The following is a 26,172-nucleotide window of genomic DNA, read 5'->3' on the forward strand; positions in this document are numbered from 1 at the left end:
TTCTTTAGAAGGAGAAAAATGGGCAGAGAGCAGGAGATTTTGTCAAAAGTTCCTGCCAGTGCATTACGTGGCTATTCCCACCTTCTGTGTGATATTTATCTTGTCCACATGCACTCAGAAATATAAATACTTGTAAAAACTTCCATGTTGCATAGGAGAGGTTTTGTCACCTGTAATGAATGAACACTTTCTTGCATTTTATGAGGCTACCTGAGGGATAGCTTGTAAAATGGGGGAGCTGCAAGAGAGAAAAATGGATGAAGATATGGCTTTCCCCCTGCTGAATGTTTAAAGCTACAATAAAATTACTTCTGTTCACTACTCTTTTTTTTTTTTTTTTTTACAAAAACTACAATTTTTGTAAATACCTCCTTAAAGTATTAAACTTACTTTGTAACTTTTTGTAAAACTTCCTGACAGCAGCAGTTGACATGGAATTACACAGAGTTAAGTTCTCATTTGTAGAGAGCTCTGCAGCCTTGGCTTGCACAGTGGTGATAATGGGTGAAGGGTACAGTTGTTTTTCTCATATACCTTTGGCTATCTTATTTCTAAATGTTAGTTTTTTTCTTGTGGGACCATTTTTAGTATTTCCAAACTTAGAAGTACATTGTAATAATACCATTTTTCAAATTATGCTGCCACTGAGAATTTTTGTATTTCCATGTAGAAGTTACGTCAATCCAGAGGCTAAAAAGAGAGACTATTTGGACAATAGTTAGGGGTTCTTATTAGAAAAAGGACCATCATTTGCAAATCTGATAGAGAAATTACCATGGCAAGATCTTCTGTCTCACTGAAAGACTGAAAGCCTTCATTTTGCAAAGCTATAAAGATTGCAATTTTTAGCACAGAAGAGCTGCAGAGCAGTGAAAAGTCTCAAAGCAGCATGCTGAAAATTACATTTCTTCAGTTACTTTTCTGAAGTAGCCCTAGTAAGAGAAATATTTCAAAATCAGGTTATTTTAATATAATGATACAGGTACACATTTCCAAATCTAATTTTAGGCTATCAAACATATGTATATAAGTGTGTGTGTATGTATATATATATGTATAAATAAATAAACCTAAGTTTTCCTGTATTTTAAAATTATTATTGGACAGGACTAAATACTTGAAATACTTCTCTGTGTATTCTCTACTTCTTATCTCTGGACTCACGTCAGTTCTATGTGGAAATAAATTCTCATGTGAGTACTGGAGTTGATTTCTAAGGTGTTTCCTGCCCTTATACGGTCTATAAATTTTTAGAATCATGGAATCGTTTGAGTTGGAAGTTACCTTGAAGATCATCCAGTTCCAAACCCCCCGGCCGTGGGCAGGGACACCTCCCACCAGCCCAGGTTTCTCAAAGCCCCATCCAGCCTGGCCTTGAGCACTGCCAGGGATGGGGCATCCACAGCTTCCCTGGGCAGCCTGTGCCAGTGCCTCACCAGCCTCACAGTGAAGAATTTCTTCCTAAAATCTAATCTACATCTACCCTCTTTCAGTTAAAAGCCATTCCCCCTTGTCCTGTCACTACATGCCCTTGTAAAAAGTCCCTCTCCAGCTTTCTTGCAGGCCCCTTTAGGTACTGGAAGGTGCTATAAGGTCTCCCCGGAGCCTTCTCTTCTCCAGGCTGAACAACCCCAACTCTCTCAGCCTGTCTTCATGGGAGAGATGCTCCTGCCCCCTGATCATCTTCATGGCCCTGCTCCGAACTCACTCCAACAGGTCCATGTCTCTCCTGTGCTGAGGACTCCAGAGCTGAACGCAATAGCAGCTGAACACGTAGCATTAAGGCACCATTACAGCATCTGGAGAGCCATTCAAAGTGGCATGCATTTGTAGCCTAGTGCTTCTAGACTAGGCTTATGCAGTATGCACAGCTGTGATTGTATTGCTCGGGTGATGGACACTTTAAAACTATAAGGTATGTGCTTAAGAGCTCCCACGTAGTAACCCAACGGTCCTCTGTACTAGGGCTTGTTGCTGAGAGGTCTGATCCTTTGTAATGAGTGGGAAACCAGTGTCCCCAGTTGAACTTGTTATCTACAGTCTCAAGAGTTACCTAAACACAGGCGGTTGCTTGTGGTCAGGTCTTCTTACTAGATGATACTTGGTAATATACAGAGTTGATGCCGATCTGCACTGCAGATGGGAACAGCCATGCCTGCCTGTGATCTTAAGATATTTCAAGCAAGTGGCAGAAAAGGTCTTCGTTCAAGAAGCAACCTAAAGGGAGGAGGTGGTGATGGTCTCTTTAGCTGGGCTCTGTGTACTGCATATGACAACTTGTACTGGTCCTAGAGTTCCGTTGTCGTTCACTCATCCTTAAGCCCGCGCTGCAGTGCTGAGTGGTTTGGGTACTCGTTGGCAGCCGTGTCTTTTGCGCCATCGTTCTTCTGTCTCCCAAAGGTCCTTTCCAAGCTCTCCTGTGTTGCTATTGCAGCTTCTCTGTCAGGATATTTGTTAGCAGTGTGGATCCACACTCTTTTTGAGGACTATGGGGTTCAGTCACACTTGTCACACAATCTCTAACAGATGGTGGTTACCAGTTCTGGCTGGCGTGTGCCACCAAAAACTCTTGGCTGTCTGAAAAGACCACATATAGCTTTCCTTTCAATTGCTGGTGTGTCCTTCACTCAGGAGTCTGTAAAGAATGTGGCTGATTCCTTCAAAAAGTACATTGTCAAAGGGAGTATATGACCGGGCTGCTTGTAGGAAGGAGGAACAAGGTAGATGGCCCAAGAGGTTCCTCCCCTCTACAAGCTGAGGTTTTGGTGTCAGTATCTTTTAATCATTTTTATAATGGAATGAGCAATGGAAGGTTTTATCCTTCAGACTCTGCAGGCCAGAAGTGTGTGTCCCTTCCAGAGGTGTTTGGCTGCAGGTGCATGTACTTCAATGTCTTAAGTCAGATCAGGAGTGTTTTTGAAGTGAATCTCACTCATTTTGCTTTGACTTGGGAGCATGCCTTTTCTTTATATGGAATGAGAAGATAGGTTCTAGGAGCACTCTTAAGTGTGTTGCAGCCACTATCAAAAATATACTCCCTAAGACTGGACTACAACTAGTTTTATTAAGAGATGACTCTGAAACACGGAGTGTGAACATGAGGTCCTCACCTGTGGTTTCACCACATGCTTCTGTTTCTCTTCTGCCACCCTGCCTGCTAGTGTGGGTACAAGCTCACTGTCCTTGCGGTCAGAACCAGTGACTCTTACAAATCCTTTACTGTCAGTGGGACTTGTTTTCTGATCCCTCTCCTGACTCTGTGTTGGGCTCGGCATCTCAGAAATGATACAGAAGTAAAATCGAATGCCTTGGGTATTTAGTTTGAATAGTCTGGGAGGGAATACATACATTCTTCTGCCCAGAAACCATCTTAGTCACAGGCAAAGCGGGTAGCTGGCTAAAGCAGCCACCTGCCAGTAGCAGCCAAAGCAGCAGATCCCTCAGCTGCTGGCTGTTGTATTCACCTTGATGGCAGAAACTGCACTGAGTCTGCCCCACTGGGGAGCCTTGAGCTGCTTCTGCGTCAGGGTTTCTAAATAGTGCACTACTGAACTGTCCTGTTCCAATGTAATTGTGCATATGGGACTAAGTTTACCCTACATTGACCTAATGATTGGGTGAACAAAGGCAAGTAACAAAAAAATTAATCACTGAGGTTGGAATATTTGCCAGGTTTGCTCCAAGTGTCACTTATGTCATCTCAGAGTCAAGTGTCAGTGCTGTAGCCATTACCCTCACGCTGGGGAACTGATCCTGACTTATATCATCAGGCTGTGCTCCAGACTTTACCATACCAATAAAAAAATTCAACGTTGAGGGTCACTTTGGTTTTAGTGTCAAATACTGATTGATTTAAAAATCATGATTTAAAATTGACAACCAGAAACTTTATTGATTTTAATGTTTGTTGTGTAAGCCAAGCCAAACATTCAGTCTCACTTTTTGTACAGCATTTAGAGCATATTTTAGTATGCAGTCTGCTTGCAAAGCATTTAATTTAAACTCAGAGTTTGAGTTGACAAGACCAGACAGTCCAGTACCTGTGTATTGAGATTATTATATACCACAGTACATATTAAGATCCTTGAATTTTATGGGTTTTATTATGTTGGAATATACAAAGTGTGTCAAGCTGCGTTTGACTGGACATTAGTATTCATTTAGGAGGTGTAAAATTATTTTGAATTAGACCTTTATTAGTTAAACAAAACTATCAGAAATTAGCTCAGTACATGTAAATATTTAGACTTACAATTTTACAACTATTCATTTGTTTATATAAACACACTTTGGAGATGTAAGATTGATCCCTTCAGGCAGAAGGACTGAATCCAGTTCCCCTTTCCCTATGTGAGCATGTCTATGTCTAAATAGTGAGTTGACCTTTTATATATAAAACATAGTTCTGTTCTCCAGTTATAGCACATACACAGTTCTTAAAAGCAGAATAAATTTTTTTAAAATCACATGTTTTTAAATTAAATGTAAGATTACTTCAGAAACTAATCTCTGGCAGGGTTGGGTTTTTTTTCTTGAATGATTTAATTAAGAGTATAATACAGTTTCCTCACACTTTCCACATAATAAAATCTCATTGTAGTGTATTTTTACTGAATTCAACAAGTTGCCGAATGCAATGTTTTCTAATGCTTCCACTCCCCTCTGTAGTGCTGCTGGGTGTCTGGATACTATGGAAAGTACGCTGCTGCCTGATGGAAGCTATGACATGAACTGGGAAGCAGTGAATATGTTCTAAGGGTTGCATGTACTTGTTTGCGAGGTAATGGTGCTGTTTCCAAATAGCAGTAGTAAGGCAGATAAAATACAAGGTAGGTACAAGTGAAGCAATGTATGTGGAGGGAGGAGCAGGGTGCAGTGATGGGTATTGAGCTGATTTTTACATTCAGGAACAGCACTGCAGAACAGAACAGAAAATAAACCTGTAGTAGTGTCAGTTTAATCACTTGTAGCAGTCAAGAAAACTCCTAGGATATGACTTGCATTATTAGAAAACAGATAGAGAAGAAAACAGCACCTTGTTGTGCTTCTGTTCTAATCCATGATGCATGCACCTGAATGCTAGGTGCAGTTCTAGGTTGTCATCTCTGCCTGCTGTAGACACAGTGATGCAGCAGAACAGAAGGTCCAGAGAGGTGCTGCAAAAATAATCAGTGAAACAACTTCTGTATGAGTAACAAGTGGACAAGGACTCTTCATGTTGGAAGGGAGGGCTGTGCAATGAAGGATATAAATCATGAACAGCACAGAGGACACGAGTGGAGAGGATTTAGGGGACACCCACTGAATCTAGCGCAGAGTGTGTTCAAAATCAGCAGAGGAACCTTACTCTTCCCACCACAGAGCTGTGAAACTGCTTGCCTCAGAATAATGTGGATGCCAATGTTTACATGAATTTAAAGTAACCAGACAAGTTCACAGAAAATGAGGCTATTAGATGTGCAGACAACATGTCTCATTTATGAATTCCAGGAGCCAAACAACTACTGGAAACAGGCAGAGAATTTTAAAAGAAGCATCGACACATGCCTTCCCTTTTCTTAAGCTCTTCCCTGTGCTTCTGCTTCAGATAGTAACATGGTTCTGTATATATTATTGCATGGAAGGTATTTATTAATTTCAAGTGTATGTATTAAACCAAGAGGAACAATATGAAAAGAACATAAAGGTCTAACTTTACTGGGAAGCTTATCAGTGGAGAGGTGTAAGTATGGCATTCCGTTTGTAGTATGTAATAAGGAGTAGTAATAAAATTAATAGTATACTCCGAAGTCTAAATATAAACTATTGAATGCTAAATTATCAGGTTTCTGCCTTTTCAATACATTTTGCTTAAAATATTTTTAAGACTATAGCAAAATAATATATAGGTGCAGATTTTCCATTGGGCTGACAGAGAATAAATGGTTCCCAAGAGATGGTTGCAGGCTGTCAGAGCAGAAATCCGTGAACCAAGAATGCACTTCACAGAGCACAGGAGTTGTTCCAGTTTGTAGAATGAAAGATTTCTTTTCTAACAGTATTCATGAATAAGCTTTCAAATTTTTTTATTGGAACTTGGAAGAGCTTTTAGAAGTAGGATTTCTAAAAGATAAGAATCCCTCTGTTCTAGATCTGCGGCCTTTTTAGTGTTGAGATACTGAGCCCACACAACTTCAATGTGCTGGTTACGTGTCCAACATATTAAAAAGTTCAAGGGTGTTTGTGTTAACTCACAAATTCCTAAAAGTTGTTTTTTGGTTTTTTTTCAACGGAAGTAGGTAGAATTTTGGATTAAGTATGGAGACATATAAAAGAGTCAGGTAGTAAGAATATTGGACCAGACTCTCTACATAAAAGGCAGTGGCCACTAGCAAGTATTGAAGAAAGGATTGTAACAGATCAGGTTCAAAGCTTTAAAGTATGCTTCCAGAACTTGGTAATACATATTAGAGATAACAAATAGGTTCTGTTGAAGCTTGTCCTTTTTTTAGTGCAGTTCTGTGCTGTTGCCACCGGATCTCCAATTATTCCAATACATATTCCAACACATACATTTTTTCTTGTTGAGATGACTAAATTCCTATCAGAATTTAATATGAACTTGATTGGGTCATTCTTCGTGTTGGGAGTGTCATCTTTCATATCATCTAGTGACTCTGAGGGCAAATCTGGATGGGGGAGCAGTGAGCAGGTACGTGCTGCCAGCTTTTTGAGAAGCTTTTCTTCTGTTGCCACCCAGGTTGTTTGCCTTTTGGGGGATTCTCCCGTTATAGTATATGCTGTGGAATCAGTCAGTCCTATAGTCTTTCATCAGCACAGTATTATTGTTTGCCTTAAATTTCCTGGGTTCATTGGTTTTAAATCAAAGAACTAAAAATTCTTTTCCTTTTAAGTACTGTATTTGAATTTGGCTAGACATATGCCTAGCTGTATTCAACCAGCAAAATAATATATTTCTGTGTTTTAGCTCTTTAATTTGCTAATTCTATTTGAACATATTTCTTTTTTAATTAGAGTTGTGCAACATCATACATCTTTTATGCATTTAGGACTGTAAAAATCCAGAAAGCAAAGCTCACTTTCTGCCATTCATTTTACAGTCATTTACTCTTAGAGCAATGAAAGCTTCAACCACAGGTACTCATTGATTCTTTAAGAATCAGGATACCTGTAGCAAGACAGTGACCAACAGGAAAAGAAGCAATTATGGCTCATACGATTTATTTTTTGTGTGTTGTTGTTTTTTTAATTTATATTTCAGCTTCATTTCAGAAGATATATAGTAATGATGTAAAATTTTTTTGTTGACTAAGTATTTAGTCTTCAGTGTCATTTGTAATACATATGTTGAAAATGGGGCCTTCTTTTCTAGTGATCTGTGAAAGTAAACGTAAAATTAATAATGAAACTGTTTAATACAGTAATGTATGTTTTTATGCTAAGGTTGCATGCTATACGGTGGACAGAATAGGCCCGTATGTCTGTTATACGTTGTGTGTGCTTGTCTGCTGGCCTGTTTTCAGAGGCTTACGGCCATGGTTCATGTTTTGAGTGAGACGTAGCTTTTACAGTTGAAGATAAGGTTCCCTTCAGCGATCTGCTTCTTCCCTCCCTGCTGCTGACAGCCGTCCCCAGAGCAGTGGTGGCGGAGGGTGATGTCACCTCCCTAGCTGTCCCTGCTTTTCAGAGGGCAGTGTCTCATTGTGTAGACGCTGGTTACTGTGTGTGCCAGTTTCCTGTGATCCAGCCTGAATTATTTAGTTTAGGCAGTCACTACTTTTAAATTACGTTAACTAAAAGTAAATATTACTGAAGTTTGAAGTATTTGTAGTTACTTCGTTGGAAAGCTGTAACTGTTCTTCTAAGTGAGGTTTTACATGTGTTTTTTATTTTCTGCATGGGATATTTGGCCAAATTAGAAGCCCCTTGAAGTCATAGTTTATGTATATTCAATTGAATTTCTTTCAGAGGTTGTAAGCAGTAGTCTCTACATACTGCTTTTGTGTTGAGTGTGTTTCAATCTCTATCCAAAAAGGTTTAATTAAATTTATGCCTCCCAACTTCAGCAGTTACTGTGGTGCCAGGCATCAAGCGAGCCTCATGAGCTTGTTGTCCTCTTCTATCAGCGGTGGCTGTTCTGAGGAAACATCAAGGACAAGAAGAAAAAACACCTAAAGTGATGTGCGGACAGGGAAGGTCTAAATTTGGCTCTAGGATTGAACTGGAGGAGGGTGGCTACCCCCGGAGTTGGATGCCAGGTGCCATAGTTCCATGGTTTCTTCAGTGTCTTCAAAGAGCTGTGAAACACGTACCCAAAACGTGCCTGAAGCAAATGAAGATGGCAGCCTGCTACTGCCACCCCTTAGTCTTTAGGGCACCAGAAGCAGAACTGCATTGCTAAGCTGAGCTTTGCAGCCATGCAGGCATCGGTGTGGTACCATGTAATGGGGTTTTAATTTGAATTGGCTAAAAATATAGTCAATTACAGAGTTTCATTGTTTTTTAACCATCGTTTCTATGAAAGAATATTGATCGTTACATTCTTTGAAATCAAACACTTGACTTTGAAAGTCGAGCATTCAAAAAAAGTTGGAAAATGTCAGAATGAAGATTGTTCAAACTGTTTTAATTTGTCCCTTGCATGTATGCGTAATGATAAGATCTTTAATTATGTGATCACATAATATTTTTCACAGGAGGAATGGTGACCGGAGAATGAATCAGGGGTGTTTATTAAAGGAAGCTGTTGCCTCCAGAACCCTTGCCTTAATTGCTGGAAAGTGTAGTAATTTAAGTAAAGGGCTGCAGGAATCAAAGCGTGCTCTCTAAGGCATTTGAAAGCTCCACTGAAAGACTGGATTTTATTCTCTCTGTTTCAAGGAGGCTTTATGTGGTTCTGGAAGGTCACTTATTTTGGAGGTGATCTCTGTGTTTCTAGTTGCTGTGGTACACAGGCCGAGGTAGCTGGGCTCTGAGCACAGCTGCTTTTGAAATGAACACAGGTGTGCTTTGAAAATATAAAATGCTGTATAAATGCAAAATCCTCTGAAAAGTAAGGCCCAAAATGCCTTACACTGACGTGGCAGTGCCACGATTGCCAAAAGAATCCTCTGGTTTTTAAGCAGACAGTTTCTTCTCTGTGAAACGGAGGAACTGTCACCCTACTGCAGTTCAGTTAATTATATGTTTTGAAGCATTCCTGCTGAATGTCATGTAGGGAAATTATATATAATATATATAATCATATAATTGTATAATATATAGCTATAATATGTGGTATATACATATATAATGCCTTATCTAATATATGATATATTATATGTAATGAGGAATCCCATTTTGGCTAACATCCTGTAAATGAGGCTTTGGGAATGCTGCTGGCTGATGGGGATAAAAAGAATGAGCAATCACTTTGCAATCTGAAAAAAATGAGGCAGGATGCTACAAATACTCAGTTCATTCCATGAAACTGAGCATTTCCTGTGTGTTTGCCATCAGTGCACCAGATGAGTCAAGGATCCTGTAGAGGGAAAACAACATTAAATAATTTAGTTAGAGTTACATACAGATAATATGGACTTTTCTGTTGTTTTAAGTGCTCGACTTTCTGCTACAGTTGGTGTGTGGGTTGCCTGGCGATCCCAAATGTGCCAAGCCCTTTATTTCCCCCAAAGCTCTTCATAAGAGGAAAACAGGAACATCAGAGCCAGATTTCTTGCTGATTTTGTTGTGTTGCCTTGTTGATAACTAGTCGTTGGTGGCAGGAGCCAAAATCCCAAAGATCGTTTGTTCCTCACTTTTTATGGAGAAGGAGGAATTTTAAAGTTTTGCAGAGTTAGCATGTGAGTGAGTGTAGTGAGAATGTATGAAAACGTTTCAAGGTAGAGTCGTAATTATTAGATTATATTTAAAATAAAATATATGATGAGGAAAAGAAGATATATTTCTTCTCCTTAAGTGGAATTCTTCAGGACAAACTTTTTGATTGTATTTTTGGTTTCCAGAAAAGCTACTCTAAATCTAATATAGGGGTTTCTACTAAATTTCCCAAACTAAACAGGAAATGTATTTTTAAAAAATCAAGTCTTCATTATCTACGTTACTGAAGCCTGAACTTATGCCTGTAAATTTTGATCCATGCTCTTACTGATCTCCTTTGCATGTGTCAAAGGTGAATATGTTGGTGTTTTACATTAATAATCCTCTGCATCTAAGCATCACTGTAAAAACCACTTAAGACAACAGGCTAAATAATTTTTCCATTTCCTCCTGTTTTATGTCTGTTCTTACGCTTTTTTTTATAAAGTTGCATTTACCATTTCTCAGGCAAATGAATTAATAAATCTCTTCTGCTTTGGTGAAGGAATACAAGTAGGTCTTCTCTTTCACACAATGTTACAGCATCCCTTACAGTGCCTATTTTACTTTGCAAAATCTGTTACAGAATATAAAGTAAATATCAATTTACTGATTGGAATGGACCAGACACTAGCGTCTAGGCAATCTGCCTAAATTTGTTGTCCTAGAAGAGGTCAATACCATAAATTGTGGGGCATTACTACATTTTTCAAATAAGACTGTGTGTATAAAATATGGAAATATGGAATGATTGTTTTAAATTCAAAAGGCTCTTTTGTCATGCTTATGCATGTTCTAGATGAGATGTTTATCTCCTGAATTGGAAGAACATGAGATAGTAGCCTGTCAGCTCATAATCTTACTCACTTTCCCTGCTTAAATGCATTTTTAAATGACTAGAATACTTACCTTGGGAAAAGAAAATAAATTTAAAAAAGCTAACTTCAGAAGAGCAGGAGTCTAGTTTGATATTTATCTACCTTCACAGGCAGGATTTCACATGAAAGAATCAGTCTGGCTTTTCATGTGCTAACAGTGACAGCATGCAGGTACCACAAAGTAGCACATGCATATGTGCCTCCCAGGTGTGACCCTGATAGCCGCTGCAGGAGTACTGCAGCCAAGGCAACTCTTGTTAGTTGTTGATTGATAAATTTATTCTCTTTTCTTAAACCGGATTTCGAAGCATTTCAGTAAGTTCAAACTTGGCAGTGAAGAAGTAATACACATATAGATATAAATGTTTAATAGTTTAACTTCAGTGTGAGTAACAAGACATTTCAACAGATTGTGAAAGTAATTTTTTTCTTAATACTTAATCCTTACAGTTTAAATTGAAATGGCCGTAGCTGATCTTTTGTGCTTGCTTACTTATGAAGACTATTTAATAATAATCTGCTCCCATGTGACAGAAACATATATATCATCATGTAATCCTTTGTTCACAAGACTCGCACAATATGTTCTCCAGGCTGAAAAAGTAAGAGTTATTACCTTTTCATGGTAGCTGGGGAAATGTTATGCGAGATTTTCTTTCTAAGTCACCTCTGGATTTTTCTTTTACTATTCTTCCTGCTGAGTCTTTAGCGTGATCTTTGGGTATGAGGGTTTTACAAGAGCATTTTAGTTTGGATCAGGAGCCTTAGGCCTTCTGAATCAGATCTCCTTATGTTCCCATTTTTTTGCTCCTTGATTCACATTCCTGGAGCATGGGAGTGGCATCGGTTACAGGCAAAGCTGGCACGAGATGGGCTGGGTGAGCACAGAGAGAGTGCAGAGCTGCCGGCAAGCGTTTGCTCCGTGGGACCGGGCAAGAGCGACTGAGCTACGTGTGCTCAGCCTGGGGTCGCTTGATCTTCAGTGCCAGTTGTTTCCCTATAGTTTTGTTCCTTCTGTACCCCACTGATTGCTGTATACATACAGCTTATCCTCGTTACACACATCTGTCTGTAACAAAATTTTGGTTATCAGTATTAAGTGTTTCACAGGCTATTGGCCAGGCTGTAGTATTCTTAAAGGAAACATACAGTAATGCTGGCATCCAGATTGGAGCGATCCAGTTGGAAGCTTGATGCTTCAGTGTGGCCCAGAAGAGAACTCAGGAGTTGTCCGCTGCCTTTCCTTGTGCAGCCTCACACTGGGTGTGCAGGAGTGAGAGCTGTTGTGGTTGCTAGCAGTGGTGGGAGCCCAGCAGCTGCCAGCTGTCTCCTTGTGTGCCACTGTTATGTCCAAGTTGCTGACAAGCCGCTGCCATCCCCATGTGGAAAGAAGGGATAATAATGTGACTCCACAGAGGGGCCCCAGATATAGCATCTGGCCACAGTACTGAAAGTTTTGGACCTCCATGCTGTAAATTAAGAGTATATTGATCAGCATTTTGCTTTTTGTCTGTCCACAGTCACCAATTATAATAACGTGGTAGAAGCAAACTCAGATTCAGACGATGAAGATAAATTGCATATAGTGGAAGAAGAAAGTGTAACTGATGCAGCAGACTGTGATGCTAGTGTGCCAGAAGATGACTTGCCAACAGACCATACAGTATTACCAGAAAACAGTGAAAGAGAAGGGAGTACAAACAGTTGCTGGGAAGATGAAGGTATGTTCATTTTCACTGATGATGCTATGTAGAGAAAGGTTTCTAAAATGAAGATTCGATAGGGCTTTTTTTGGTCACTTTGTTATTGAGATAACATGTAATATTTGCAATAAAAAAGGTTTTTTAATGTATTTATTGTAATATATTTTACGTTCATTCTTTAATATTTGAGTCAGATTCAGAGGTGCATTCATGCCGTTGGCATTGTTAAACAGGAGGTTCAGGTCTGTAGATGCAGCTTTCTCAAGGGTGATCAGAGACTATAGTTACTTGCTTCCCAATTGCTTCCCAATCTTTTTGCATGACAGGTCTCTGCCAAAGCTCCCAGTAAAATTCAGGGTTTGCTCAGCTTGGAGAGAAAGTGATAAGCCAAAACCATGACACAAAATGATACTCAGATGTAAATTTCTCCTTGTGAGCTGTTTCTGCCTTTTCCCATGTAAAATATAGCCAGAAATCTTTTTTTCCAGTTATTAGGTTTAGAATAATCTATGTTGCTCATAATGAATCTGTATTTTGAAAACACTGGAAGGAGGTAAATGTTGTACATATTATGCAGTAGCTTTAGGAGCTGAAAATGTGAAGCCATCAGGAAATGGGCCTTTTACTGTGGAATCAGATACTGAGTTTCATAATATCACACAGCATGCTTCCATTTGAGCCAAATTGGGATAAATGCATAAATTAGTGGAATTTATTGCAGAATTTGGCCTTAATCCCCTGAAAGATGCAGAATATTTTCTGGCATATCCTTGTTTGTGTCTGAACTCCAGCCGCAGTTCTTTAGCATCCACCTTGTTAAAACTGGTGGTTTAAGACAAATTGCATGACCTCACGTCTAAATAAATGGAAAGCAGTCATATGGTCCCTAACTGCGATCCAGCTGAGAGAGAGCAGCTGAGAGTTCAAAGAATAGCATCAACTCAGCCTGTTTTTACATAGCTGCTATTGCCAAGATATGCTGTGCAGGGAAATGAGTATTCTGGAGCTAAATTATTAGGTAGATGATTTTCTTAGTTATCCTGTAATATTTTTGCTCTGTTGCAGCTATATCTATCAGGAACTGCAGGGCTGTGTGTGCACAGTTTCTTGAACCCTTCACGCACATGTGTAGAAACCCTGAAATAGGGATTGAAGAAGAGCGCTGGCTCACAGAGGTGCTGGGTCAAGACCCTTTGGGCTGAGTGTTTCCTGAAGAGGTACCTACAGGTGGTTGCGACACGTCACACGTGACACATCTGTCTTGCCTCGGAAAAACTTCTGGGGTTTTTCAGAGCTCTAGACGTGTGATGGCACCTTCTTTGACTCCTTATTTCAAATGTGCCATTTTTAACCTTTTAAAATTTGTTTGCTAAAATGAAGCATTTGAGGCAAATTCTACTGTGATTGTAGAATCACCATGTAGGCAGTGCTTTCTCTGCTTTGGTCATCGCTGACGAAGACAGGCTTTCAGACAAAAGATTAAAAACACTTGCCATACAGGCTTGCATTAACTACCATAAATTTCTTCTATAAAAATTATGCGTTCTGAAGCCTCTTTTGTAGCACTCCAGAGCGTTGTTTATTTGATAAGATTTTTTTGAAATAAGTTGTTTGAATTTCTGGCAATGACTACAAGAGAAAAATGAAGGCTACATTAGGTTTTGTGGAGGTTTGATTCACAATAGTAAAGTACTATTTACTTTTTATAGCTTTCCTAGAAGGAAACGCGTGACCTGAAAATCATATCATCAGTCTTGGCTGCTCACTAGAAATCCGGAGAGAGCGGTATTGAATACATGATCTCCCTTATACAGGGAAAGGTACTGAGGGTGGTGTCCACGCAACACGAATACCATCTTCAGGACTGGCGATTATTTTTAGAAAACATACACTACAGCAGTCTTAGTAAGTTGTGTTTCATCAGTAAAGTAGTACTGAAAGTTCCTGGTTTTAGCTGAACTTGGCAGAATGAGTTTTTTACACGTTTATTCTGTTCACGAATGCCCAAGAATAGAAACAACACACACAACATTTCTTTATCAGATTAGTTTCTTTCCATTTCCAGTCATTCTAACTGAATTTCTAAAAGACCTTTGGAACAGGTGTTTTAAATATAAGGTGTGTATCTCAAGAGGTTTAACTGAAACAGTCATAATGGTTTGAAAAAGTGAACCACAAGTATCCTGCACAAGTTGTTGGCAGTGTGCCAGCATTCACGTGTGAAATGATTCTGAATATTCTGATTTTTTTTTTATTTATTTTGAAGTAAAACCTATGCTGTAATCTAAAAAAAGAAAAAAAAATCAGCAAAGGTTACATTTATTGACTTATTATAGTAATGTGCCTAAAAAGCATTGTTATATATTATGTTTAAATACAAGTATTTGGCAAATGTAGAGATCTCAGACCTAGAACTAAGATAACTTTCAAAAATTGAAAATTCAATAAAATTGTCAAGACCTTGAAATAAACTTTAAAAATTAATTTATGTTTTATGTTTAAGCTTTTCCTGGTACTCCAAAATTCCTTTAACTCATAAAATTTTAGGTTGCACATACGTGTTATAAGATGGATTATGTTCTTTCAGTGTGCTGGGTTGCTGAGGAAGGTTGCTGCACTATTTCGTATTAATTTCTTTGGGGAGGAAGGCTAAAAAGTGTGGCATCTTTTTGATCAAGTTTATACTCACTGAAGCAAACAATCGGGCAGTACTGTAAGCTGTAAATAGTGCTTTGTACATGCATGTCAGAAAACTAGCTCTAACAAATTTAGATCAGAAATTCTTTTGATGGGCTTTGGAATTTATTCCCTTCTCTGAAGATAAGACTGTGGTGGAAATTTCAGTGAAGTTTGTCTTTCTGTCTAGAACCAAAGTTTCCATTTTGCTACTGGTTTAAATTTGATCAGTTATCTTACCCACGCAGAGATGTCTACCATCAGCCTGTGACACAGTGCTTGTGTCATGCGTGATTGCTGCTGGTGCACACTGTTGCCTGTAATGTGAAAATCATTAGCATTTAACCCTAGGAAGTCCCACCATATCTCTACGCAGCTGTTCACAAGCAATGATGAGATACAGAAGTCCAAGAATGTGTTTTACAATTATCTGGTATGTGCAGATGTAATGCCAAGACGGATAGTCATGCCCTAGATGCTATTCATGGAGACCTGTATTTAAGTGGTCATTCAACAGGTAGCTCAAATTTCTTCTGGAATTCAGAGCTGTGACTTCTGCTCGGTGGAACAGTGTCTTCAGATCTGTCTTAAGATCTGTCTTAAGTCCCCATCATCACATCCCTTTCTGTTGCTTCCCAGCAACTCTATTTGCAGCGTAGTAACTGGACTTCTAAGGGCATGATTGTAAAGTCGCCTTCCTTGTAGACCATATATAGCTGTAAAGAATGAGCTCTACTTAACATTTTTCAAATTATTAATTATTCCCACCGCATTAGGGAAGATCACCCCCTGTGGAAAAGGGGCTCCTCCCTGTACGTCACTTTTAGATATTTGGAAGAGGCAGTACATGATTATTAATATTAAGAGGTTTTTAACTTCACTGAGATTAATCTCTATGGCCATAAATTCCTTGTCATTCCCTTGGGAGGCATAACTTTTATTTGTACTGAAGCCAATGGAATTTTCTAGAGACACTGTAATTTAAATTCCTATGAGTAATAACTTGCTGATATTCCCCTCTTCCTATTTCATAATGGAGAAAAATCACAAACCCTTTCTAAAGAAAAATAGTGGGTTTGCTTCATGATTGTTGATACAAAATTAAATTTTGGATTTAGATTTGTGTTGCATGCAGTCATCCATCCTACAGATTCTGAACCAAGTCTGTGATATCATGAGCCAAAAAGATAATTATCTCACAGTCCAGTATTGACTGATAAAATACAGCCTGTTTGGGCTTTTTTTTTAGATGACAAAATTAAAGCACGAGTTAAGAGTTACACTTCACTTCTAAGCATATTTCTTGTTTGTGACTATCTGCAGATATATTTGGTCTGTGGGATTTTAATAAAGTAGACAGAAATAACAGTCTTTTCCTTTGAGAGACCTGGTATTATCTGAGATTTAAAAGTTTTCCTAGAATATATCATTTTCCATATGAAGGAGAAATTGGCTTCTACTGTAATTAAAGAGCTGGAATGTTCTGGAGTTTTGACTAGCCAAACTAATGGATTTTTGCCTGCACTGAAGTAATGTAAATAAAAGTATAACAGTTGCCATTTCAGATCAAGGAACACTTTAATTTCACATATATTAGCATAGCATACTACCGATAACGGAGCAAAACAACCAACATAGCTTTCCTACACAGTCCTACCATAAGCCAGGTACTGACAGAAGTGGCAGCAGTGGCCTTTTCAGTAAGAACTTCCCAGTCCAGGCTACCCAACAAACATAAATTAGGAACATCTTGTGCCGTGTATTGATTTGACCCAGCAGCCTGTTGTGTTTAAAACTTCCAGGCTGCATCCTTGACCACTGCAGCTCAGCAGGAGCTGGGGGAGCTTTGGAGGCAGGTCAGCTCCACAGCAATAGTTCTACAGGTGTCTGATACCTGCAAACTCATACTGAATATAGGAATTGATTTGTGAAACGATTTTGTAGTGCACAGTTGATCTGAAGTGGGGAGCATGCGTTTAAAATCCTTGTTTGTTTAAGCAATCAGAGCCTGTAAGTGCTTTCTAGACAGTTTACAAGAAAGAGAACGCATTGGGTAGCTGCTTGCAGGCATTACCAGCAAATTATCAGTCATTTCCCAAAACGGCTAATTGATGAAAATAATGTAAATGTGGTTTTATGTAGGGGAGGGTGGGGGGGCTGATACTCTTTTCTGGAAAAAATATTCCAGTGTATCAGATAGCTTCATTTCCAGATAGAGTTGTTTAAGTAGCTGACTGTGTTTGCTGGAGAAACACACTGTCCCTGTCTTTACCTCTCTTCAAATAATGGTTAGTGTTTAGTGTGCTTCCTTTTAAGACTTCAGTTCTTTAACCATGGAATATCTTTGTGGTTCAATTGATTACACACTGCTGAAATAGCACAATCCATATTTTTGAAAGAACATTTTGTTTAAATGCAGTTCTTCTAAACAATACAGAAATAGAAAAAACTGCTGAAGAAATCACTCAAGTATATTAAATTGTTGTGTGTGTTGGGGTTTTGGTGGTTGTTTTGGGTTTTTTTTAAATATTCATTCTTCTTTTTGTGAAATGTACTATTTCAGCTGGAAAAGAAACAAAGGAAATCCTGGGGCCTGAAGCTCAGACAGATGAAGTTGGATGTACAGGTATTTCTTTGTTAATCTGAGTCCCTTATTCATAAAGTGCTATTGCATTTTGGCTAGGTGAGTATCCTTCTGAAGTCTTTGAAATTCTTCCACCTCTCTTTATATAATGCATCGCTTTTCCACGCTAGAGGTCCTAAATTGTAAACAGTGTTTTAGCTGGGGAGGAACAGTCTGGTCTCCTTTCGGGTGTCCTGGTTCCAGAGGTGCAGCTGAGCAGTGACACGGAGCAGTCCTGTGCGGGGGCTGACTGCTGGAGCACCTTGTCTCCTAAGAGCAAAACAAGTAATAGTGCTGATCTTAAGTGTAATTGTATAGAATAGAAGTAGAGGTCAATAGATAGTGTTTAAAACTAATAAGTAACATACTAAAATAAACTTAAGCTAATACTGTATCTTATTATCAACTCCTCTGTACAGAAGGCAAAATAAAATATATACTTCCATCACAGTACCAGACAAAACCAGATGCTCTGTTATTTTGTTATTTCTCTGGTTGACAAGAAACTTAACATATAGCCCGTACAGCTTTTTAAAAGGTTTTTATACTTTTTTTTTTAAATGCCCTCAACACTAAATAGTTCCATAATATGAGGGCAAGCCTCATTTAGAAAAAAAAAAAAGGAAATAATTAAACATTGATAAGTTTAAAACTGTTGCTTCACACGTTCTTTTTAGTTACTGGAAAGCCAAACAAGTATGGAGAACTGCATTGTGTATAGCATTGCAGTCTATATGTGAGAGACTGCCTCATGTCATAAAATGATTGTGTCAAATTGTAAATTGAGTATGTGACTTCACACTGAGAGATGAGTCATAAAACTTCTCCTTCCTATTAAAAATATACCTCACATTATTAATAGTAGAGGAGATCTGTCATGATTTAGTGTGCCGCAGGCAGAGCTCTCACAGAATGTTCCACCATGGTAAAAATAAACTATGAACAACGTATTTAGGCAAATACATGGTAGCAAATATTTATCATACAAACAATAAGTAAAATAATTTATTGTTTGTTAACTTTGAAATAGAGTTACTCATTGATTGTTTTCTTAAGTTTTAAACCAGGAAATGTTGAAGGACGTTAACTATATCTGAAAAATTTTTGATAGCCTTTTCCAACACTGGAGAAAAAGCCACTCACAGTTCCGGTTCGCTGCATTTCAGCTGGCCAACTTGCTATTCAGAGTTTAAATATCTTTTGGACTTGTGCTAATGAACAGGCCTTATATAACATTTACAATGATGTCTTGAAGACAAGTTTACTTTTGCAAACATAGGAGCCAAGATGGTAAAATGCCCTTCAAACTACTATGGCTAAATCATAATTAATGTTGTGTTTAAGATTTTTAGGGAAGTTGAGGGGAACAACTTAATCTAAAATGATGAATATGTACTGAGTTGGAGAGGCAAACTGTGGGTTTAGTCGAATTTTTAAATGTCATTATGCCACTTGTTCTCTGTTTTAAAACTTGCTGTATTCCTGCATCTTAAAGGGCTTGACCTATGCTAATAACTGTAAAGAGTTTTGAAATCCTTGGATAGAAGGTGATTTGGCAGTGTGAATCTCATTTATGTTCTTTACAGTCTTCATTTCATATCCTGTATCTTGTTTTTCCCCTCTTAGTAAAAGAAGATGAATGTGATTCTGATGCAGAAAATGAACAAAACCATGACCCTAATGTTGAAGAATTCCTTCAACAAGAAGATACAGCTGTTATCTACCCTGAAGCACCTGAGGAGGACCAGAGACAAGGCACACCAGAAGCTAGTGGTCAGGATGAAAATGGTAAATATGTCACCAGCTCTGTTGTTATGAAATAAATGGTACTATTTGACCAAAAAGTGCTGTCGTATTTCGGAAGTCAACAATGCATACATGTATAAATTGGGGCCGGGGGAATCTTCATTAAATAGTTTTAAGAGGATGTGATTATCATGCAAAAAACATTTCTACTTGATTTTGTGCAACAAGAGATGCAGTGCGGTTCAGTTGTATATGTACCTAAATGGTAATCTCAAGTAACTGGAAATAAAAATTCAAGTTTTCATAAATCCATTCGGTAGCATTGCATGAAAGAACAGAATAAACATTAAATATAATGGGAGCGAAGCAAGATAGTGCGGTTTTATGTAAGAATAACTTTCTTTCTGTATTTCTAAACAAAATACCTGAAAGGTTCTATTAAATAGGAGTTCCTTTCTTAGGTAGCTGGTCTATGATGGACTTCGGGGTTTTTTTTCCTGAAAAGACAGCAGTGAAGTAAAAAGAAACTTTTTACGTGAAAATGTTTGCGTGAAAAAATAATTACCTGTTCTTATTTTTAAGTAGATGTCTTTTTTTCTCTAAGGAAGTTTCATGCTTAAGGTGTTTTTCTGAGTGAGATGAGAAGTCATACTTTGTTCATTTCTTCATGAAACACTGAAGGCATCTTCATCATGAAATATTTGAAGGCAAAACCTGTTCAGACTCTGAGTTTGCATTCTGTGCTGCTATCTGAAATGTTCAGCTTTCATAACCTGTGACAACTGCAGTTCCAACTAGATTGTATTCCTTTATTAAAGATTTTTCACAATGAAGTAACATTCTACGTAAACGGTTAGGAGTTGTGTTCCAGTCATTTAAAAAAATGTACATAATTGAAAAAAAATCTTACAGTAGCTGTTATTACTGTACTCGGGTCAGAGGGAGAGGAGTGAAAGGGGTAATGCTAACAATTTTGTTATTCTCTTCCAGAGATTGTAGAAAAAAAATAAGTAAATTAAAATAGTTGAGTATTTTAAACTGTGTACATGCCTATTTATATACAGAAATAGGACATGAGTTACTAATATTTTGTGGCTTACTTTACAAGTTTTGCAAAATTTAAGTAAGATACATGCTCAACAGTACCATCTGAAAAATTACAATTCAATTAAGATTTTAATCTGTGCTTGCAGTGGCACAGATTGTCAGATTAGTTTTATAGCCTTGCAGTATGATTTCCTTGTAATTATTAAAATTACACATTTGTATTAATAATATAAATTGGGCCTTGCTCAGTAAGTTCACAGGGAAATATTCTGAAATTCACAATGCTGAGAAATAATGTTCAGTGTTTTAATCATTTATAACAGAAAATGCCAAAAATATAATGTTATTTGCTAAAGACACGTGCTGCCAAACCAAGAGAAGTGACAGAATTAGAATCTTTAGTGGCTTTGGGAAACCATTGCCATTTTGCTGTTTGCTTCAGTGGAAACAGAATTTAAGTTAATGTGCTTCTGACATTTCCACTGAGTCGTATTTGTGCTGAAATGGAGTATTCTTTGTGTCAGGTGAATTGAATTTTTGATGGAAAAAAGATAATTAAAGGGAAGCGTTCTGTATCTGCTCATGTGGGGATAGGTTCATTTTTGGACGACCTGACTACTCCCAAGAAAATCAGAAATGGGTAGAACACAAAACCCAGTGCAATATAAGTGTTACTTTGCCTGTTACCATAACAATTGTAAAAGAAGCTATATGACAGAGAAGGTGTTGGGGTTTAGTAATGATGAAAACTGGTTTGACTCTTCCTTTTTATTGTTGAAAGGGGAATGGCATGTTCAGTAAAAATAAAGTTAGTGAATTCCACACAAACAGAATGAATTGCTACTTCACAAAGCACATAATAAATCTATGGTGATAACTGCTGTAAGAGGTCATGAACATAAATAATTCAGAAGTACTTTCTAAAGTACTGATTAATTTTGTGAGTATTAATAATGCTTATAGTACTGCAACTTCAAACGACAGTGTGTACAAATTTCCCCCTCATGCTTCAGAGCATAAAAGAGGCCTTCCAGCTTCCTCTCCTGCTTTCGCTCAGCACAGGGCATAGGAGCATCCTTGCAAAATTTCCAACCCATTTCCCTTGAAGCATGGAAGAGTAGCGTGGTTATTGGTCACACCTTAGAAATTCATAGTTCAATTAAATACAGCAAAACCTGCATTTTTGCATGTGCAAAAAAGCACACTTTTGTCAATTCGTAAAGGAAGTGGCGGTTTTGATCCTTTAGAAAATTAATTTTTCAAGGATAGAATAAGTTACTGTATATGGAGGATAGATATATGCTGATAAGAAGACATGGAGTTAGAAGTCCATAAATGGTGACTTCTCAGAAACAGACTTGTGAAATCTGATTTCACTTCTCCTGTACTGATACAGAAGCAACTTCATGAAAGCCAGCAGAACAGATTCCATAGATCACATTAGAATCGTATTTACAGCCTCACATTTGATCTCTCTTCTTTCTCTCACTCAGTGTGTCCTCTCTCCTTTCTGTCCTGCAGACAGTATGTCCTGCTAACAGGTACATGTCTGTGTATCATACAATCATAGAACGGTGTGGGTTGGAAAGGACCTTTAAAGCTCATCTAGTCCAGCCCCCCTGCAATGAGCAGGGACAGCTTCAAATAGATGAGGATGCTCAAAGCCCCGTCCAACCTGACCTTGAATGTTTCTAGGAATGGAGCATCTACCACCTCTCTGGGCAACCTGGTCCAGTGTTTCACCACCCTCATTGTAAAAAATGTCTTCCTAATCTATTTGTATCCACCCTCTTTTAGTTTAAAACCATTAACCCTTGTCCTGTTGCTACAGGCCCCGCCAAAAGGTTTGTCCCCATCTTTCTTGTAAGATACACCCCTTTAGGTACACTGGAAGGCCACAACAGCCCCGACTCTCTCAGCCTTCCCTCGTAGGGGAGGTGCTGCACCCCTCTGATCATTTTTGTGGCCCTCCTCTGGACCTCCAACAGGTCCAGGTATAAGAATTATAAACCATGTTTCTAATAACTTTTTTTTTTCAGTTCTCTTTTCACTTACAATTCTGTGTTAGGGAAAGAGAAAGAAAAAAGTATTCTCTGCAGCTTGCAAATATTATTTATTCCTTTAGGAGCTGCAAACAGGATGACTATTAGATGTCTCAATGATAGACTTAAATTTGTAAACAGGATTTGAGGGTTGTCTGTGATTGAGCTAACCAGATTTACAAAGATTACTAGATCTTAAATGATGTTTCACAATTTTCAGACCACTTTTTAAACAGAAGCTGTAGTGCTGTATTGGGAAGTCCAGCAGGCTCACTGGGAGGTGTGGTTATAGGTGATCATATTGTGCCAGCTCTCTCCAGTGTACACTGGGGCAACCATACCATACTGTAGTAATGTAATACCTGGGGGAGGGGGGGGGCAGTTATCATTTGTCCTTTTCTAAATGAGATGGAGCTTCTAGCAGCCGCATTTTTTCTTACAGTAACATATATATATACGTAAAGCACCTTTGTTGATGGTAATAAGTTTGGAAGGTATATTTATTTAATATGGTGTGTTGTCTCTCCTGTGTAGGAACACCCGATGCATTTTCCCAACTGCTTACTTGCCCATATTGTGATCGAGGGTACAAGCGTTTTACCTCTCTGAAGGAACACATTAAATATCGCCATGAAAAAAATGAAGATAACTTCAGTTGCTCCTTGTGCAGTTATACATTTGCGTACAGAACGCAGCTCGATCGCCACATGACATCACACAAATCAGGAAGAGATCAAGTAAGTGGCATTTGAATTGAATGCTCTGTAACAGCACTGTGATTTGTTATGTGGGCAAAAATGTACAGAGCAAGTAAGCTGTTCACATCCAGTTATCTACGTGCTGAAGTCCCAGTCCCGGAGCATGGACTTAAACTTGCTGCCTGAAGTCAGACTTTTTCCGTAGCTGTCAAAGAATGAGATCTGAGTTCCTATGTTTTCATTCATCGGGCAATGTGGTTAGGTTTAAATTTTAATTTTCAGAAGCTCTTTATTGCATTTATAGGTAATTAGGTTTTATCTGTTCATTAGCTAACATTACATAAAAATTGTGAATCGAATCTAGTCTCAAGTGTTTTGTGATGTTCACTGAAACACATTTTTCTTTCATGAATCCTGTTTAGCTAATTCAAAATTTACTGCACCCATTTTTGCCCTGAAGAAACAAACCATAGTGTTGATTCATTTGCTTGAACTGATACAGTTTTTAAATGCAATCCATGCTATAAGACAATATACCAATAATTTGTGCATAAAATACAGTGTTTCAGTACTAAATTAAGCAACAAAAAGGGCTAAAGATACTCTTAGCTTGTTTTCTCTGATTCATGGGCTTACCTGAGGGTGTGGTTCCCTGAAACACCTTCCATGAGTCAGCCATCTCGTGGAGGTCCTGAGATTCTGTTCCACTCTCTCTTTTTCTTTTCTTCCTTTATCCCCACAATTTCCTATCATTCATCCACAAGTACATGCTTCCATAGCTTATCACAGGCACTCTGAGGCTCAGGAACCAACTGAAACTCACTGAAACAGTCAGGAATTATCCAAGGAAAAAAGATACAGATTTTCCACCACCAGGTTATAGAGGGAGGCTTGGAGATGTTGCCTTCGGAGGAGAAAGCTAAAAAGATTGATACACTCCAGAGAGGCAACAGGAGAGAAACATCACAGAAAGATGCAAAAAAGTGAAAAGTGAAAAGAATGGAAATGAAAGGGAAAGGTACTTCAATATTTCTTGCAACTCCAAACCAACAGATCTTGCGTTAAACTGAAAGGCTGTAACACAGAGTAAAGTAGAAGCTTTTTTACACATTAAGTATTAACCTCCATTCTACAAAGCATCACTAAGGCTAAAAATTTTAATGGCTTAAAAATTCATTACACATTTTTAAACCTGAATGTTTATATCCACAGGTAAATTAAATAAGAAAAACTGCTACAAGAACTGTCGGCCATCCTGCTGCGGGATTTTACTGTCTCACGGGGTCTGGAATAACCTCGCCAGCGTATTCTGGCATGGCAGTTCTTGTTTATTCAAAAATACGTTTCCCATGAACAATTCATTTCTGTCTTGCTCTCTTATTGGCTTGGCTTTCACTTTAAAGTTACTATTGTCTTATATACATCTTATATTTCTAACTATAAAACTTATGAATGCTTTTTGTCTAATGCTTTTTTGTGAGCTATCACATTTATTTTCAGTTTTTCCCACTAGAAGCCTAAGAGCAGCAGAAGAATAAAGTAGCTGGAGGGGCGAGAAGCCTTTCCCATATTTGCATGTAGTTTGAATGAAAAGATGAAAATACCAAGCAAGTAAACAATCTCAGAAGAATTGCTACGAAGAGAAGCTTAAATTGTATTCCTGCAGATATATTTGAATGGGTTTATACTTTTGAAGGCCCAATTGCATTTGATAAATGTTGTTTCTGTGAAGTACCTGGAACTCGGTATTATACCCATTTAGTGTGTTTTTTTCTCTAGAGCCATAGCCAGAATCAAAACTGCAATAGTTTAGATACTTAGTGAATTTGAAATGTGTATTTGTTTATGTTATTGTCACAGAGTTGTCATGTCTTCTAAATTGGCTTCATGTGCATGTACATGGTTGCATCATTTCTGTAATGGAAATTTTTTTTTCCATAGTAAAGTATAAACCTCCTGGTTGTGGATCTTAAACAGCTGCATATTCCAAACTTAATATCTTATTCTTAAAGAACTTCAGCTGAAAGTAGATTATTTGGATAACTTTGTTAGCTGGTTGATGTCCAGCATGTGACTATTGTGTAATTGGTCTGTACTGGAAAGCAATGAGCAAAGGTAATGTCTAGTGTACTGAAGGTATGTGCGCACTGTGCCTCCCTCTGAGGAAGGGGGAAATACGCCAAACTGCAGCTACCTCTGCTCCAGCAGAGAGCTGAAAGCCATCCTACACCTTCTCCTTCATCCATCCCTCCTCCCCATCCCTGTTGTCCCTCATGGCTCCCCTGGCTGCTTCTACACTACTAATGGTTGGTAGGAGGCGATGCTGCATATGTATCATCTGCTTACGCATGTGAAGCACCAAAAAAGCTTTTGAAGTATGAAAAAGTTCTTCTTATATTTGTTTTATTTTTCTTCTTATCAATTTACAAAGCACCCATAGGTAGTCTGTTAAAATTTCATATTGCCGTGGACACTGCTGAGAAACGGCAGTTCTTGAAGACCATGGTCAAACTGTGAAAAAAAATCCCGATGTACCTGTAATTCCCATCTTCCAAATAACTTTTGAGGACTCCCATTAATTACTTTTGGTTCTCTGGTATGAAAGGGTGGACTTTAGTCCTAAGCACAGTAAATACTTGATGTAGGGATGTATATGTAGCTAGTTACAGACTTTAATGCTGATGTTTCTTCTTTCAGTCCTTAAAGGAACGCGGAGGAATATTTTTTGAATGCTGTGGTTAATTCTTTAATGAGCATAAAACAGCAGTTATGCACAGTGCCTTAAAAATATATATTGCACGTTAGAGGGGAAAAAAAAAAAAAAAGTCGTCAGTTTAACAGTACTGAAAGGGGGGGAAACTAAGAAAATGATGGTGAAAGACTATCAAGGATGGTACTTTA

At 38.2% G+C, this 26,172-nt stretch overlaps 1 protein-coding gene across 2 annotated transcripts in view; it reads left to right on the top strand.

The window, feature by feature from the left end:
• The window catches only part of ZEB1 (zinc finger E-box binding homeobox 1), a 127,147-nt gene that overhangs the window by 89,561 nt on the left and 11,414 nt on the right, over positions 1-26,172 (top strand). For both annotated transcript variants that reach the window (XM_055806787.1, XM_055806786.1), the window contains exons 2-5: positions 12,257-12,457; positions 17,679-17,741; positions 19,365-19,526; positions 23,108-23,310. In XM_055806787.1, coding sequence (XP_055662762.1) covers positions 23,281-23,310 — 30 coding nt within the window. In that variant the 5' untranslated portion in view covers positions 12,257-12,457; positions 17,679-17,741; positions 19,365-19,526; positions 23,108-23,280. The remainder of the gene's footprint in view (positions 1-12,256; positions 12,458-17,678; positions 17,742-19,364; positions 19,527-23,107; positions 23,311-26,172) is intronic.

This window comes from Falco peregrinus, chromosome 5, assembly GCF_023634155.1.
Source record: "Falco peregrinus isolate bFalPer1 chromosome 5, bFalPer1.pri, whole genome shotgun sequence".
Lineage (NCBI taxonomy): Eukaryota > Metazoa > Chordata > Aves > Falconiformes > Falconidae > Falco > Falco peregrinus.